Raw genomic sequence first — 16,642 nt, 5'->3', positions numbered from 1 at the left:
GAAGGCTGAGGCGGAAGGATCGCCGGAGCCCAGCAGGTGGAGGCTGCGGCGGCCAGGAGCGGCTACTGCACTACAGTCTGGGCAACAGAGTGAGACTCCAACTCAAAAAAAAAAAAATTTCATTACTGAAATGCTTTTTTTTGTTTTTTTTGAGTTGGAGTCTCACCGTCACCCAGGCTGAAAGGCAGTGGTACACTCCTGTTCACCGCAGCCTTGACCTGCTGTGCTCAGGTGATCCTTCCCCCCAAGCCTTCCAAGTAGCTGGAACTACAGGCACGCATCACCATGCCTGGCTAATTTTTTGATTTATTGTAGAGATGAGGTCTCGCCAAGTTGCTCAGGCTGGTCTTGAACCTGTGGGCTCAGGCAATCCTCTCACCTCAGCCTCCCAAAGTGCTGGGATTATAGGCATGGGCCTCCCAAAATCCTGGGATTATAGGCGTGAAGCCACTGTGAGCCCAGCCTTACTTAAATTCTTAAAACATGGGTAATCTATGCAACAATGTATACTACCTAAATGTATATATACTTCCATAATCTCATCCCCTCAGAACAATGCTGTATCAAAGCAGCACAAACATTCTTATCATCATTTCATAATGGAGCAAACAAGATCTGAAGGGTAATTTACATGCCTAAATTCTCTAGCTAGTTGCAAATAAAACTGAGGGCTTAAACCTGAATCTCCTAATACCGAGGCCAGAACTCCTTCCACTTTAAAAAATCTGGATAGGCTGCGCTCAGTGGCTCAGCCTGTAATCCCAGCACTTTGGGAGACCAAGGCAAGAGGATTGCCTGAGCCCAAGAGTTTGAGACCCACCCGGGCAGCTTGGCGAGACTTCATCTCTACAATAAATCAAAAATTAGCCGGGCGTGGTATTACATGCCTGTATTTCCGGTTACTTGTAAGGCTTGAGGCAGAAGGATCGCTGGAGCCCAGCAGGTCGAGGCTGCAGTGGCCGGGAGCGTGCCACTGCACTCCAGTCTAGGCGACAGAGTAAGACTCCAACTCAAAAAAAAAATCTGGATAGGTGGAAACCCAGTTTAGGAATTATTAGAAGAACTTTGTAAACCGTTTATCCTGTATTTATAAGGTGCTAATTTCAACAAGTATTTATTAATTACCTACTATGTTCAAAAGCCCATGAAAAAACACAGTAACAGTCAACAATGTTACAATGGGGAATGGGGGAAAGGCAGAATAAAACAAATTGATAAGTATAATGTATAGTACAATAATGATAAATACAGTACAAGTAGCACAAAATGCTTTCAAATTTCCAAGGAGGGCATGAACTCTTGAAAGAAGGAACACCTTGAAGGCCAGACACTTTGAGTGGTAGGTACAACTCCTGTGGGGAATAATGCAGACATCAAGCAAAGAAGTCACAAGAACACAAGGTTGTAGGCTTACATGATTGCAGGAAAGTGTAAGTGAATCCAATTGTCTGATGGTGTCAGATCTCATTACTCTCCAGAGTTTCTCACCTTTCCCCTTTACCCCAAACAGGAGAGAAAAACTTGCTCTGGATTCCTACAGACTTCTCTGAAGCCAGTGGAGAACGATTATTCTTTTTTTTTCCCCCGGGCCACCACAGCCTCGACCTGCTGGGCTCCAGCGATCCTTCCACCTAGCCTTCTGAGTAGCCAGAATTACAGGCACATGCTACCACGCCCAGCTAATTTTTTGATTTTATTGTAGAGATGAGGTCTCGCCTGCCCAGGCGGGTCTCGAACCCGCGGGCTCAGGCAATCCACTCACCTCAGCCTCCCAAAGGCGCGGGATTACAGGCTGAGCCACCGAGCCCGGCGGAACCATTATTCTTAACAGCTTCTTCTTCTTCTTCTTCTTCCTATCACATAAAAAATGATACCTAGGCTGGGAACAGTGACTCACACTTATAATTCCAGCACTTCGGGAGGCTGAGATGGGAGGATTGCTTGAGCCTAGGCAAGACTCCGTCTCTCCAAAAAATTAAAATATTAGCCAGCATGGTGGCACTCCACCTGGAATCCCAGCTCCTTGGGTGGGAGGATCACCTAAGCCCAGGAGGTCAAGGCCGTGGTGGGTTGTCATCACACTGCTGCACTCCAGGCTAGGTGACAGAGTGAGACCCTGACTCAAAGAAAAAAAATGATACCTACCAAAAATACTGATCAATTTTTATGAGGACTGTCTGAAACCCACACAGTCTTTGAAAAGATATTTGTAGTTCCACTTACAAAATACCCTTTGGCAGTGTTCTAGTTGTTTATATCCAAAAGAAGTTAGAGTTTGGGGGACCTTGCCCAAGTATTTCCACCAATTCTTCACTATTTTTCATTTACTCGGACTATCTCATTTTAAATTTCTCTGAGTGGTGAGTTAAGAGCTCATTTTTTGGTTTTCAACTATATATTTTTCAATATTTAAGAAATGATCATATATTACTTTTCTAATGAGGAAAACTCCTAATAAACATTCTAACAAGTTAGTTTAAAACTTGTACAAGTGATTCCATTCATGTAAAGTTCAAAAACAGGCTAAACTTATCTAGGTAGTTAGGATGCTGGTTAGTGGGGGTGATGACTGGACAAGCTGATAACGCTCTCACTCTTTATCTGGGTGCTGGTTGCACTGGACTTGTTTACTTTATGAAAATTCATCAAACTGTACACTTAGAGTTTGTGTTCTTTTCTGTAAATACATTTCAGTAAAAAGTTTTAGGTAAAGAGAAAAAGTTGAAAAGGTTCAAATTAAAGAAAGAGTCCTTATAAAGTTTAGGGGGTTCCTAAAGTTTGTAATCCAAGGAATATAGTACAAGGGTCATCTTTTAGCAGGAAAGTAGGCTCTTTGGCTACCTAGTTACTTTTATAAGCATCAGGCATTCTTTATTTTGGACTACTAGAAAGAGATCTCAGAAGTCTATGCTGTGATCTGTAAGGCTTCCCGAAACAGATGTGAACAAGCAGGCAGTTAAGGCCAGCCCGTGGGAGTACCCTGGCTAGTAAGTGAGTTTAGCCAGTACTGCCATCTCATCTCACCATTTCATCCCATCCCTATTTACTTTCATGAAGCAATTTATTTTTTAAAAAAAGAAGAAGAAGAAGAAAGTCAACTACAATGATGGAAAAGAAATCTAAGACAGTGATTGTTCTTACCCAAAAAATAGTTTTGGAGTATACTGAATTCCGCAACGCTCAGATCTATGAACCAATGGACCACATCTCTATTATAGAAACAAAAGACTCATGAAAATGTTTCCAGAAGTAGTCCAGGCTAAATTTATTTGAACTGAAAGTTTTATAGATGAATTTAATTTTATATTTATCGAATCATTAAAGTATGAACTGGATATTTCATTTCCATTATGCTTTACAACATCTTGTGGGTGACATTAGCTGGTGGAGTGTTATTTGTAATGTAATGATTTAGAGAATCTCAAAGATGTCCGTATTCTTTCAGAATACCAATGATTTGTCTTAACTGCCTAATCATCCTTGATACCACAGAAAACAAAGAAAGACAACAGCTTAGATCATAAAACAATTGTGCTTGTAATCTCCAACACTAACCAATAGGCCTAATTCTCCTAATTGCACAGATATTTTATCTATACTTGGAAGATATGCTAAAATAAGTGAGTTATAGTATTTTATAAATTCTCTCATAGGAAACATCAATACAATGTATTAAGACTATGTCTAAATCCAAATATAAATAAATGTACCTCACAGTATATGATAGTCTAGGAATACTCTGAAATCTTCCAATGAATTGAAAAACAAAGTCTAAGAAACAGAGCAGGAAAGAGTTCCTTGATCACATAAAACTAGTTTAATAGTTGGTTTGTTTTTTTGAGTTGGAGTCTCACTCTGTCGCCCAGGCTGGAGTGCAGTGGCACACTCACAGCCACCCCAGTGTCAACCTGCTGTGCTCCAGTGATCCTCCACCTCAGCCTTCCAAGTAGCCGAAACTATAGGCACGTGCTGCCAAGTCCAGCTAATTTTTTATTTATTGTAGAGAGGAGGTCTTGCCAAGTTGCCCAGGCTGGTCTTGAACCCAGGGGCACCACGACCGCCCAAAGTGGTGGGATTACAGGCTGAGCCACCGAGCCTGGCCTAATTTAATAGTTTTTAAATGTCTGTTTTTTCTGCATTTTTAGGTTTCTTGCACTCTATAAGTTACTAAATTCAGTTTAGGGTATGGCATGTTCTATGCTCTTTTGATGAAGAATGTGCTAAAAAAAATGGTACCTGGTAACTTCGATATCATCAAAGGTTATACCTTCCTAGAATGGTAAAAGTACATTTCAGTCATGTCACTGGCTGTATTCCTAAATCCTGTTGAAGGAGAAGGTCTATTGTATACACCTTTTGTACTAAGTAAAATTAATGGATATTGAGATTATAATTTGTCTTATTTTGACAATAAATTTATTTGTATTCAAAAGTTGAAATTTGTGTGAAGTGATTGCTTCTAAAGCAAGCGCTGTGTAAATCTACTTCTTTGAATTCCCAGCACCTGGTTTAGTACATAATCAGTTTAGTAAGTGTGGATTATAATGAACTGCTTCACTGTTCTAGAGTCTTTTACATTTTTCTTTGTATGAGCTTTGTATGCCAGGCCCAGGTACTGTGACTTTTAAATTTTTATCTAAACCCCAATTTAGGATGGTGTTTGATAGTGGGAGGGAGATAGTGGGAGGGTGTATAGAGGGAACTTCAATAGTGTGGGTAGTTTTCTCTCTTAAGCTGGGTGGTGGGTACTTGGATGTTTATTGAAATCTTTTTTTTTTTTTTTTGAGTTGGAGTTTTACTCCATTGCCCAGACTGGAGTGCAGTGGCCACTCCCAGCCACCGCAGCCTCGAACCACTGGGCTCTGGCGATCCTTCCACCTCAGCCTTCCGAGTAGCCAGAATTACAGGTGCGCGCTACCACGTCCGGCTGATTTTTGATTTATTGTAGAGATGAGGTCTCACTGCCCAGGTGGGTCTTGAACCTGCAGGCTCAGGCAATTCACTCACCTCAGCCTCCCAAAGGCGCGGGATTACAGGCTGAGCCACCGAGCTCGGCTTATTGAAATCTTTTAAAAATTAATTAATTTTTAAGAGACATGGGCTTGCTATGTTGTCTAGAATACAGTGCAGTGGCTATTCATAGGGGGCAATCAAAGTGCACTATAGCCCGAAGTTCTGGCCTTAAGCGATCCTCTTGCCTCAGCCTCTTGAATAGCTTGGACTATGTGCACGCAGCACTGTGCCCAGTGCTCACAGCTTCATTTTCCCTCACTTACTGGCAAACACTGCATCATTTACTTCCAGTATGCTTCACCAAGGGTTAAGAGAGAAATCTCATCATAACAGACTTACATGTTGGGAAAGCCTAAAAAAAAGTAGAATCTTAGAACAATACAAATATCTCACTTCAACATTTAAGTCAGATCTCAGACCTCTTAGCCTCTCTGATGATTCTTATTCTCAAAAAAGTCTGTATTAAAAATTAAATGCTAGGCCGAGGAAGGGTGGCTCACACCTATAATCTCAGCACTTTGGGAGGCCAAGGTGAGAGGATTGCCTGAGCCCGCAGGTTCAAGACCAGCCTGGGCAACCTGGCAAGAACTCATCTCTAAAATAAACCAAAAAAAATAAAAAATAAAAAATTAGCCAGGCATGGTGGCACGTGCCTGTAGTTCCAGCTACTTGGAAGGCTGAGGCGGAAAGATCACCTGAGCCCAGCAGTTCAAGGCTGTGGTGGCCGGAAGCATTCCACTGCCCTCTAGCCTGGGTGACAGAGTGAGACTCCAACTAAAAAAAAAAAAAATTAAATGCTGCTTCTAATTGCAAGTGTTATTTTAGCAGTATTATGATTGGTAGGTATATCAGCAATGTGCCACACCTCAAAGTGTAACTCTCCTACTAAGTCAGTTACCTCAATTTCCTGTAACTGCTCCTGATTGGTTGTATACATCTGCTGAAGAGACTCCTCCAACTCTGTGTTCCGATCAAGTAACGTCTTCCCAAGTTCAGCAGCAAGCTGGAGATCTAGCACAACAAATGAATCTTAGAACAATACAAATATCTCACTTCAACATTTAAGTCAGATCTCACTGAAAGGTGGAATGGCATAAAAGGAAACCAGAGTTCTACTTAAAATTCAGTTTAACTGGGGCCTTTAAGCAGGTAAAGTACTCTCTTATATACCCATATATGTAAGAAGTGAAAAACAGCAATCTACTTTATGGAGATACAGTCATTAGCTCAGGAATAATTGATCATTCAGTGTTGTGACTTCTAAAATAATAATTATTTGCTAAAGGAATAAACATATTATTATTCTAGCTGGGCGGTGGCTCAGCCTGTAATCCCACGCCTTTGGGAGGCTGAGGTGAGTGGATTGCCTGAGCCCGCGGGTTCGAGACCTGCCTGGGCAGCGAGACCTCATCTCTACAATAAATCAAAAAATCAGCCGGGAGTGGTAGCACATGCCTGTAATTCCGGCTACTCGGAAGGCTGAGGCGGCAGGATCGCTGGAGCCCAGCAGGTCGAGGCTGCGGTGGCCGGGAGCGGCCACTGCACTCCAGTCTGGGTGACAGACTGAGACTCCAACTCAAAAAAAAAAACAAAACATATTATTACTCTGACAGTCTACTTTTTCAGATGGACCTTTGAGCCAACGTATAAGCAGATCTTTCAAAATCTTTAAAGTTCCCATGAAACCAGCCACTGTGAATACAACTGTCAAAGCAAAGTTTATTGTCATATATCCTGTACTCCTTAGGGGACTAAAAACTATTAAGTCAAGAAAAGGAAAAATACATCAGCATTAAGAGCAATGCCCTAGGTCTCTCGTTTTTTCCCACTTTGTTTCATGTCTTTCTCCAAGATGAGCAAATCAAAAAACCAAAGCAGCAATATGGTTTGAGGTAATTACATGTCAGTAGCTTATACTTGCGTTGGGTACAGTATTGTATATTAAATTTTATTTTCCAAGTTTCTCTTTCTTTAGGAATATATGCACGTAAGACAGGATTTGTTTATATTATACTCAATTCCAGAAATGGAAATTTAGTTAATACATTTTTACTAGAATTTAGTTTAAAAGGATACTAGTTGTAACATAGGTAAATGAAATACTTATCTGCATAATAAATTTATGGAGCATTCCTTCGGCACCATGGGAAAGGTACTACACTCTAAGCAGGAAGGTCTGAGGTCCTGTTCTGACTATCATTTACTAGAACATTTTCTTTCTTTCTTTTTTTGTTTTTTTTGAGTTGGAGTCTTACTCTGTTACCCAGGCTAGAGTGTAGTGGCACATTCACGGCCACTGCAGCCTCAACCTGCTGGGCTCAGGTGATCTTCTGCCTCAGTCTTCCAAGTAGCTGGAACTACAGGTATACACCACCATGTTCAGCTAATTTTTTAAAAATTTATTATAGAGATGAGGTCTTGCCAAGTTGCCCAGGCTGGGCTCGAAACCATGGGCTCAGGCAGTCTTCTCACCTTGGCCTCCCAAAGTGTTGGGATTATAGGTGTGAGCCACCGTGCCCGGCCTAGAACATTTTCTATATGGTGACTTCAAAGGTCACTATACTTAGTATTTTTGCTTAGAGAGATAACTGCCCCGTCAATATAAGATTGTGAAAAACAAATGAAACAAATACGTAAGGCAGTACTGTAAAAATTAAGCTGAATACACAGGGGCAAGGTATTACTACTAGTATTCTTTTTTTTTTTTTGAGACAGGGCCTCACTTTGAGCCCAGGTTGGAGTGTAGTGGCGTGATCATGGCTTGACCTCCTGGGCTCAGGTGATCCTCTCATCTCAGTTTCCCAAGTAGCTGGGACTACAGATGTGCACCACCATGCCCGCCTAATTTTTTGTAGAGACCAGGTCTCACCATGTTGTCCAGGCTGGTCTTGAACTCCTGGGCGCAAGTGACCCTCTGGCCTTGGCCTCCCAAAGTACTGGGATTACAGGTCTGACCACTACTAGTATTCAATGATTCACAAATGAATGTTTTTGTTGCTAGGCACTATGCTAAAACTATTCATACATGCAGGCAATTCAACAATATGAGACACCATTCTAGGTACTCAGATGGTACCTGGGAACCACAAGGAACTCAGATATATTCCCTGTTCTCATGGAGCTTATATTCGGCTGCGGGAGACAGAATAATAGAATATATAATAGATAGCAATAAATGCTAGAGAGAAAAAAATAAAGCAAGGAGATGTGGATGTGAGAGGTTGAAATTTAAGAATATGTGACAGGGGCAACATCAGAATTAAGATGTTAAGAAACTCCTCTTCCTGGGTGGCAGCGGCAGGGCAGTCGCTCTAATAGCTGAAAGGCTGGATGGCGGAGCACCTGGCTAAAAGGGGCCCGGCAACCAGCGACCAGACCCATGGCCACCTTGGCCGCTTCAGAGCACTTTGAGAAGCTGCATGAGTTCTTCTGCAGCCTCCATGAAGACCTGTAAGGGGTACTTGAGCAGCTGCTGGGGACAGCAGGGACCGAAGAGAAGTTAATCTGAGATTTTGATGAAAAGGAACAAGAGCCGGGCTCGGTGGCTCAGCCTGTAATCCCGCGCTTTGGGAGGCTGAGGTGAGTAGATTGCCTGAGCCCGCGGGTTCGAGACCCGCCTGGGCAACTTGGTGAGACCTCACTCTACAATAAATCAAAAATTGGCCGGGCGTGGTAGCACACGCCTGTAGTTCCAGCTACTTGGAAGGCTGAGGCGAAAGGATCGCCGGAGCCCAGCAGGTCGAGGCTGCGGTGGCCGGGAGCGGCTAATGCACTCCAGGCTGGGTGACAGGGTGAGACTCCAACTCAAAAAAAAAAGAAAAGAAAAGAAAAGCAACAAGAAGTAAATGAAACGCTGGCAGAGATGGAGGAGAAACTACTACTCCTCTCTTTCGGTAACCCTATGATGTCTAAACTTTGAAACTACCGGAAGGAACCTGCCAAACTCCATCAAGAGTTGAGAGGGACAACTTGGACAGCTACATCTGGGGGCTGAGGAGACATGAAATATGGTTCATATGCTGTAGAAAATGATCATATGAATTGGCTACAGACTCAAAGTGTGCTGCTTCTGCAAGGCACTGAAAGCCTGAACCGAGCCACCCAAAGTATTGAGCGCTCCCATCAGACTGCCAGAGACTAACTGGATTGGTTCAGAAATCATAAAGGAGCTGGGGGAACAGCAAGACCAGTTGGAACGTACCAAGAGAAGGCTGGAAAATACAAGTAAAAACTTGAGCAGAAGTCAAAAGATTCTCCGTTCTATGTCCAGAAAAGCGACAACCAACAAGCTACTACTTTCCATAGTCATCTTGCTAGAGCCAGCCATCCTGGGAGGCATGGTTTACTACAAATTCTTTCACAAGCATCCACTTACAACAGGGTTAGGGTTTGTGGGCCAGCACGTTGGCCCTGTGAATTCATAGTGTTAAGGATGTGGATGGAAGAAGCCTGTTGCTGCTGTGGGCTGATGACAGTGCCAGGATGGAGTGTGTAGCCAGACTGGGAGGAGGGAGGAAAGGTGGAAAACTACTTAAATGTGAAGGAACAGCAACAAGACCAATGTGATATACCAAGGTAATAAATGCTGTTTATGACTTCTTAAATTAAAAAAAAAAAAAAGAAACCAAGTAAGTGACCCATTCATCTATATAGGAAAATAGCATTCCAGGTAGAGGCAAAGCAAGTGCAAAAGAACACAGGAAGCAGCATGATTGGAGTTATTAAGGAGCCCAATGAGGCTGGAACAGAATGTATATGTGTGTGTGTAGTGGGGAGGGCAGAAGTCAAATCAAAGGGGCTCCAATATTGGTGAACTTGGGCAGGGCCTAACTAAGGAGGTCAAGAGCTTGGCTTTTACCCTGAATGAGTTGGAACCCAGTAGAGGTTTGACAGGATTACACTGGCTGCAGTGCAAACAGACTGAATGGGACAAAGGTAGGAGGAGAGTGACAGAAGAATACTGCTATCAGCTGAGTGAGAGATGATGGTGGCCTTGATTAGGGTAGAAGAGATGGAGATGGGAAGAAGGAACAGAATTCTGACATGTTTTGAAAGTAAACGTAAAAGTATTTGTTGACCAATTTGATATAGAGTATAATGGAAAAGGGGAAAAAAGAACTGGATTTGGTGATAATGAATAAGGGGTTCAAATTAGAAAAGGAGGGCATAAGAAAGCCCTCTCTGAGGAGACAGTCTAGCTAAAGCTTGAAGGATGAGGAAATCACCTTGTAGGAGCCAGGAAAGAATGTGCATATTCTACAACCTGACAAGCAGCCAGTATGATTGAAGTATGAGGGGAGAATATGGTGAGATGGAGTGGGAGGAGCAGGTGGGGATCACATCATATAGAATTTTATAGGAGACAGTAGAGAAAATTTTGAATTTTATTCTAGGTATGCTAGAAATTTCAGCAAATGTCATAAAAATATTATGAAAAAGATTATGATTAAAAACAGGGAACCTCATTGATTTTAAACTTTATTTTTAGAGGTTCTCAAATAAGGTTTGATGTCTATCCATTACTACTGATGGTAAAATATAACCTAGAGGAAGTGGTAACAGAAAAGCAACAGTTTTTGTTACCTGGTCATGTACACTCAAGTGCATAATTAGTATTCTACTTGGTTGGTTTTAACTCATTAGGAAAACAAAGCAGCAAATCCTACCACACCACTCCAGATTATTAGTATACTGTTGTTAGATAGTTGCTAAAATACTTCCTCTCATGATTTTGATGTCTGTTACAGTCATTACATTAAGACTTCAGTTAACAAGTCATAAAATAACATCTTGTATTCACAAAACACAGAACAAAACAGCTCAAAACAATTAAGAGACATTAGTTTTAGGCCGGGCGCGGTGGCTCATGCCTTATAATCCCAGCACTTTAATAAGTGGAGGTGAGAGGATTGCCTGAGTTTGAGACCAGCCTGAGCAACTTGGTGAGACCTCCTCTCTCTACAATAAATCAAAAAATTATGCCGGGCTCGGTGACTCAGCCTGTAATCCTGTGCCTTTGGGAGGCTGAGGTGAGTGGATTGCCTAAGCCCACGGGTTCAAGACCCGCCTGGACAGCGAGACCTCATCTCTAAAATAAATCAAAAAATCAAAAAATCAAACTGGGCGTGGTAGCGCATGCCTGTAATTCCGGCTACTCGGAAGGCTGAGGCGGAAGGATCGCCAGAGCCCAGCAGGTCGAGGCTGCAGTGGCCGGGAGCAGCCACTGCACTCCAGCCTGGGCAACAGAGTGAGACTCCAACTCAAAAAAAAAAAAAAAAAGAGAGAGACATTAGTCTTTATATCTTTATATCACGGCCACTGCAGCCTAGACCTGCTGGGTTCCAGCGATCCTTCTGCCTCAGCCTTCCAAGTAGCTGGAACTACAGGTGTGCGCTACCACACCCAGCTAATTTTTGATTTATTGTAGAGATGAGGTCTCGCCAAGTTGCCCTGGCGGGGCTCGAACCCATGAGCTCAGGCAATCCACTCACCTTGGCTTCCCAAAGTGCGGGATTACAGGCTCGGCCACCGAGCCCGGCAGTCTTTATATCTTTACAAAGTATTTAACCCAGTTTTTCAGAAGAGACAACCTGAAGCACAAAGCTGTTAACTCACCTGATCAAAACTACATTGTGCATCACAGACAAGACAGAAACTACTAGGTCAACAGGTTCTAACTCTCATCACGATTCTTTATTATCCTCATGTGCACAGTTTTGAGACTACTGAAAGGGATGTTCACATACTTCTTTAAGTTAGTGAATATACATTTCCCCCGAGTTGAGATAATCTTTTCCACTTGTTTTCATGGATAGCAATGAAAAACTAAAGTTCTACTGTTTTTTACTCTCCAGCTCTACCGGTGAAAACACATACAACCCCAGGCAAGTTAACATCTTGTTTCTACCAAATGAAAAAGGAACTATGTATGACCGAAGATGTTCCAGGAAAACTTGTGAGTGAATTGCCTGACCCTGTGGGTTCGAGACCGGCCCGGGCAACTTGGCAAGACCTCATCTCTACAATAAATCAAAAATTAGCTGGGCGTGGTAGCGCACGCCTGTAGTTACAGCTACTTGGAAGGCTGAGGTGGAAGGATCGCCAGAGCCCAGCAGGTGGAGGCTGCAGTGGCCGGGAGCGTGCCACTACACTCCAGGCTGGGCGACAGAGTAAGACTCCAACTCCAAAAAAAAATAAAAAAAAAAAAGAAGTCTTAACTAGCAATCAAAACCTGAGCCAAAATCTCTACCAGAATCAAGACTTGACTTAAGACCATCATCATGACTGAGTTATGAAACCACCTATGCTACTTAGCAGTAGCCAGAAACATCTTTCCTGTTGCAGCTGTTGCAGAAAGAGATGCTAAGAACTGTACTTTTTAGTTAAGTAGCAAGCAAAAAAGAATTTGAGACTTCCTTATCGCAATTCTTATTTCCAGTTAAACAAAGCCCCAACCTGGCTAAGTAACCTGAAGTTTCAGACTCCTAAATATTTCATAGGATGTTTAGGATAGAATTTTAGCAAGTCAAGTCTCAAATACAAGAAGGCTCCTGTGAAGTCACACTGTATAATAGGATATGACTTCATCTGTTAGCTTAAAGACACCAGGACTTTTTGGTCTTTAAAAAAAGTTTGTTTCCTGTTGTGTAGCATCTGGCTTCCATAACCAAAAGGAGCCAAAAGCTGGCAGTAAGCCCAAGAAGGTTTTCTAAATAATTAGTGGAAAGAATAGGAGAATATTGAGTGTCCTTTATTTATATTTTTAATTAAGGTACAAAAAAGGAAACAATACAGTTTTAAAGCTTTGCACACCTGTTCATCTCTATAAGGATTACAATAATGATTCACATTAAGAAGTTGTCTTTTCTAAATCCTATTGAACTGGCCTGGCGTAGGCAGCCACTAAAAATACCATAGATTTATTGCAGGCTTGAGAATTGCAACATGCCAAGACCTTCATATGTTTAATATTCTTTTACTAATGAGTCTTTGCAGGTAATAATAATCTATTTTTAATGCTGTAAACTGTTAGCTTTAAACAGATATTCACTCAGCCTATACCTTAGGCAAAAAATTAGCACTAGCGGCTGAGTGATTTTTTTTACAAGGAACTTTCTTCCAGAATTTTGAAACCTTGAAATCCCATTGTTATTATATTTTTTTTCCTATTTTACTTCAGTCTTTTCAAAAGAAATATGAGGACAACATATTCTCATGCTGGCTGTAGTCTGCTGCAGTAATTCAATAACATTAAGGCTGAAAGCTTTTCCTATACAAAGTCAAATGCGTCACTTGGTGATGCTGTTTAACTCCTGTTGCCAACGTTACCCATAATTGGGAAAGCAAAAGCCTGAATATAAACATCAAGAAAAGTGATGGTGTCAGTATAACAACCCGCTCAAACAGTGATTCAGCAAATTAGTTGCACACAAGGAGGTACTCATCTTGAAAAGAAATTTTAGGATTCCTTTAAACTAAGATTTCATTTGCTGATCCATATAGCAGAGACCCAAATCCTTATTCTAAGCTTGCACCACTCACCAAACGACAATTATAACAGCAGCGAGTCTAAAAGGAAATCCAGCCTCTGAAGTCTTTCCACCTTGTTCTCAGGGGCACATTTCAAAGCAAGCACCATTATTACCTGCACTGAAGGCTCCTGCTGTCCCAGAAAAGATCTTACCCACAGAGATTATTGTCAGTATTCCCACCATGCCAACTCAGCCCTCTGACAAAAGAGTCTCTTCAACAAAGTGTTTTGTTAAAGCAAAGGGTTTTCACCAATCTACACACAGCTTTACATGTTTCTAGCAAAGTATGAATAGTAGACCAGAGTCCAGCAATTTAAATTTGTAAAAAAATGCCCAAGCAAAGTTGGATACATAGATTCAATCTAGATAGTGGCTTCTATTGCTAAAGAAAAAAATTTAGTAGTTGTAAGACTTGGAGAACAGGATCTATAAAAGTTGTTTTAAGCAGCTCTTTCCAAATATGCCTTGCTCAGTAAGTTAATAGTAAGGATGTTAAAAAGCAGCCAGATGTCTACACATGATTAAAATCCCATTAGACCTGATTAATAATCTGTTTAACAAGACAGACTTGCTCCCACTTTCTTCAGCAGTAAATATCTACTGAGGGTCCACAATGTGTCAGACACTGTAGTGGGCCCATATCATATGAGGCACCTCCAGGCTTCTCTAGTGAGGAGATTCCTAGAAAATCAATTCCAATAGTGTAGGAATCCTGCCATTCTGGCATGTGGGTAGGCACTATGGCCCCAGTGCCTAGATGAATACCTGGCACAAAACAGATAAATTTGAGAAATAAATGTTTTAAGATATGTTCGGTTTGTTTAGGAACTCTTTAACATATAATTTAACAAAGTTGGGGAAAAGAGATCCTTTTGTTCGCAATGCAGATTTCATTCTTTTACACACTTATTCAAAAGTTTTAACTGTTGGAATTTCACATCTCTATTTCTACCCCACATAGTTTGCTATTACAGAGGGTTATGTCAAAGTCCATTATGATAATGGATGTAAAAGCCCTTTGAAAGTCATAGAACAAATTCCGAATGCAAATTGGCAATAAAGAGGCTCAGACCTGTGTTTTTCTTAAGGTTTGCTAAACTTGAAGATCTGATGACTTCATTTTGATCGGAGGTGAAAGAAAATTGTATAATCAATCAACCTTGCATGGTTGTTTCTAACATCCTCCCAAGGGAGAAGTAACAGCATGGACTAAGCCACCTGATGAAGAGAGCCATGAAAACTGTAATCCTATGTGAACAGTTCACTTCAACAAATATTAAAATAGAACTTCTAGTCCCTTGCCAAGTATTATGCTAGATGCCAAAGATACAAAAAAGAGCCTGCCGTCTATGCCCTTAAAGATGCATTCTTCTTAAATACAGGAAAGAAAGATATTTAAGCTTTCGATTATACAGTTTGTTTAAATGTTGTAATTGCATGGTGGTTGCCTCATAAATCCTGGAGGAAGTATCAAACTAAGCCATCAATCCTTATGGGGAAACCTGAAAACAGGTTTGTTAAAACATATGACAAATTTGTCTTTTGGACATAGCATGGGGGTAAATTCTGCACTGCAGCTGCCAAACAGCTTGCACTATATAAGCATAATGGTGAACTACTTTGACTGCACATTAACTTAAGAAATCACTTTCCCCTAAAAGAGGTGTTTGCTCTATTTTCCTTTTCTAAGTATAATCATCCAAGTCTACATTTATTCCTAGTGGTTAGCATGAACAAGCATCATGACCACTTAATATTCAACTAAATGAGATGTTAATTTTCACTTCAAATTTAGAGCTGAAATAATTTATTTACACAGAATGCAGAAACTGAAGATGCCTGGAAAACTTTCTAAGGATTATTCAGTAGAGTGGTTAAGAATGTTTGCTTTCGAGTCTAAAGGGAAACTCTAGTTTCCCCAACAGTATCTACCTCTATCTCAATAGTGCTACTGGGAGGATTCAATGAGAAATTGTGTTAAGGGGCTCTGAATGTCTGGCACATAAAAAGTGCTCCCCAAATGCAAGCTCCTGCTTTAACAAGCAAAAACAAAACAAAAAAAAAGGTGGGGGGTTTTGCCACTGGCTCCACATTAAGGGCTGCTCTAGAATTGTTCTCTGGAGACACCATCAGCATCGAATCCAAGGCAGGTCTGTTTTTAAACAAAAACTGGTGTGCCAGTTGAAGGAAGTGGTGGAGGCAGAAGGGCACTCATGTCATTTCATGTGGCATCTGTTGAACTGAGCATAAGCCATTTAAAAAATAAAGTTTAACGCCCAACTGAAAAAGCTGTACACTGGTATGGTAAGGAAGAGCTCGGTCCGTGCAGTGTCTACGACTCCTCATTCTGAGTGTGTGGGTTCAAAAACACTTGCTTCCACACTTAGCTTTAGGCCAAGTCACTAACTGTTCTGGCTTCTGCTTTTCGCATCTGGAAAATGGGATCACAAACGTCACTCTTACGGAGCTATGGCGCGGATTAAACGAGAGCAGGTAGGCAGAGAGCTTGGCACAGCTCCTGCCACACAGCAAAACCACCACCACCTACGGCAGCTCACCCCCAACGCGGGCCATTAAAGGCGCTGTGACTACGCGCAGGAGGGGAGGCGGCGGGGAACGCAGCCTGCTAAGAGACGGCTTCCTCGGCTCTGCCACTCACGGCGGCTGCCCGCCGGCTCACCCCTCTCTGCCTCGGAGGAAGGCGGTTTCAAGGAAATCAGTGAATCGAGGGAGAGCGCTTAACACGCTGAGGGCGCGTGGCTGGCCCTCAGCGGGCTCTCGGGATGAGGGTCGGTGCTGCGCAGCGGCAGGGCCGCAGGCCCCGCGCAAAGGCTTCCAGCGGGCGGGGGAGGAGGGCGGCCGCCCCCGGCGCCAGGTGAGCCCGAGACCCTCGCGGCACCGGCGTAGTCGGCCGCGAGCAAAAGCAACTCTCCAACAGTTTCGCACCACAAGTCTCCCCCGCCAGGTCGCCGGCTCCCGGGGGCGACCTCGCCCTCACCTTGCTGGAGGTCCTGGTGGTCGTACCACGGCTCGTCCTCCTTCATCTCAAACTCCTCCACGAGGTTTTCCGCCAGCATCTCGGCCGGGTCTTCCGGGGG

At 42.5% G+C, this 16,642-nt stretch overlaps 1 protein-coding gene and 1 pseudogene across 2 annotated transcripts in view; one reads left to right on the top strand and one right to left on the bottom strand.

The window, feature by feature from the left end:
• Positions 1-16,642, bottom strand: part of CDR2 (cerebellar degeneration related protein 2) — a 30,130-nt gene extending 13,488 nt beyond the window's left edge. The window contains exons 1-2 of one of the 2 annotated variants that reach the window (XM_008061766.2): positions 16,543-16,642; positions 5,912-6,024 (exon numbers count right to left, since the gene is read on the bottom strand). In XM_008061766.2, the coding sequence (XP_008059957.1) occupies positions 5,912-6,024; positions 16,543-16,621 (192 nt within the window). In that variant the 5' untranslated portion in view covers positions 16,622-16,642. The remainder of the gene's footprint in view (positions 1-5,911; positions 6,025-16,542) is intronic. The other variant, XM_021714294.1, reaches the window with a different exon arrangement.
• On the top strand, positions 8,393-9,437 carry LOC110595951 (annotated as a pseudogene).

This window comes from Carlito syrichta, unplaced genomic scaffold (genome assembly GCF_000164805.1).
Source record: "Carlito syrichta isolate Samal-C Ts95f unplaced genomic scaffold, Tarsius_syrichta-2.0.1 Scaffold305573, whole genome shotgun sequence".
Lineage (NCBI taxonomy): Eukaryota > Metazoa > Chordata > Mammalia > Primates > Tarsiidae > Carlito > Carlito syrichta.
The sequence above is the reverse complement of the archived record's forward strand: the minus strand, read 5'-3'. Positions and strand labels throughout refer to the sequence as shown.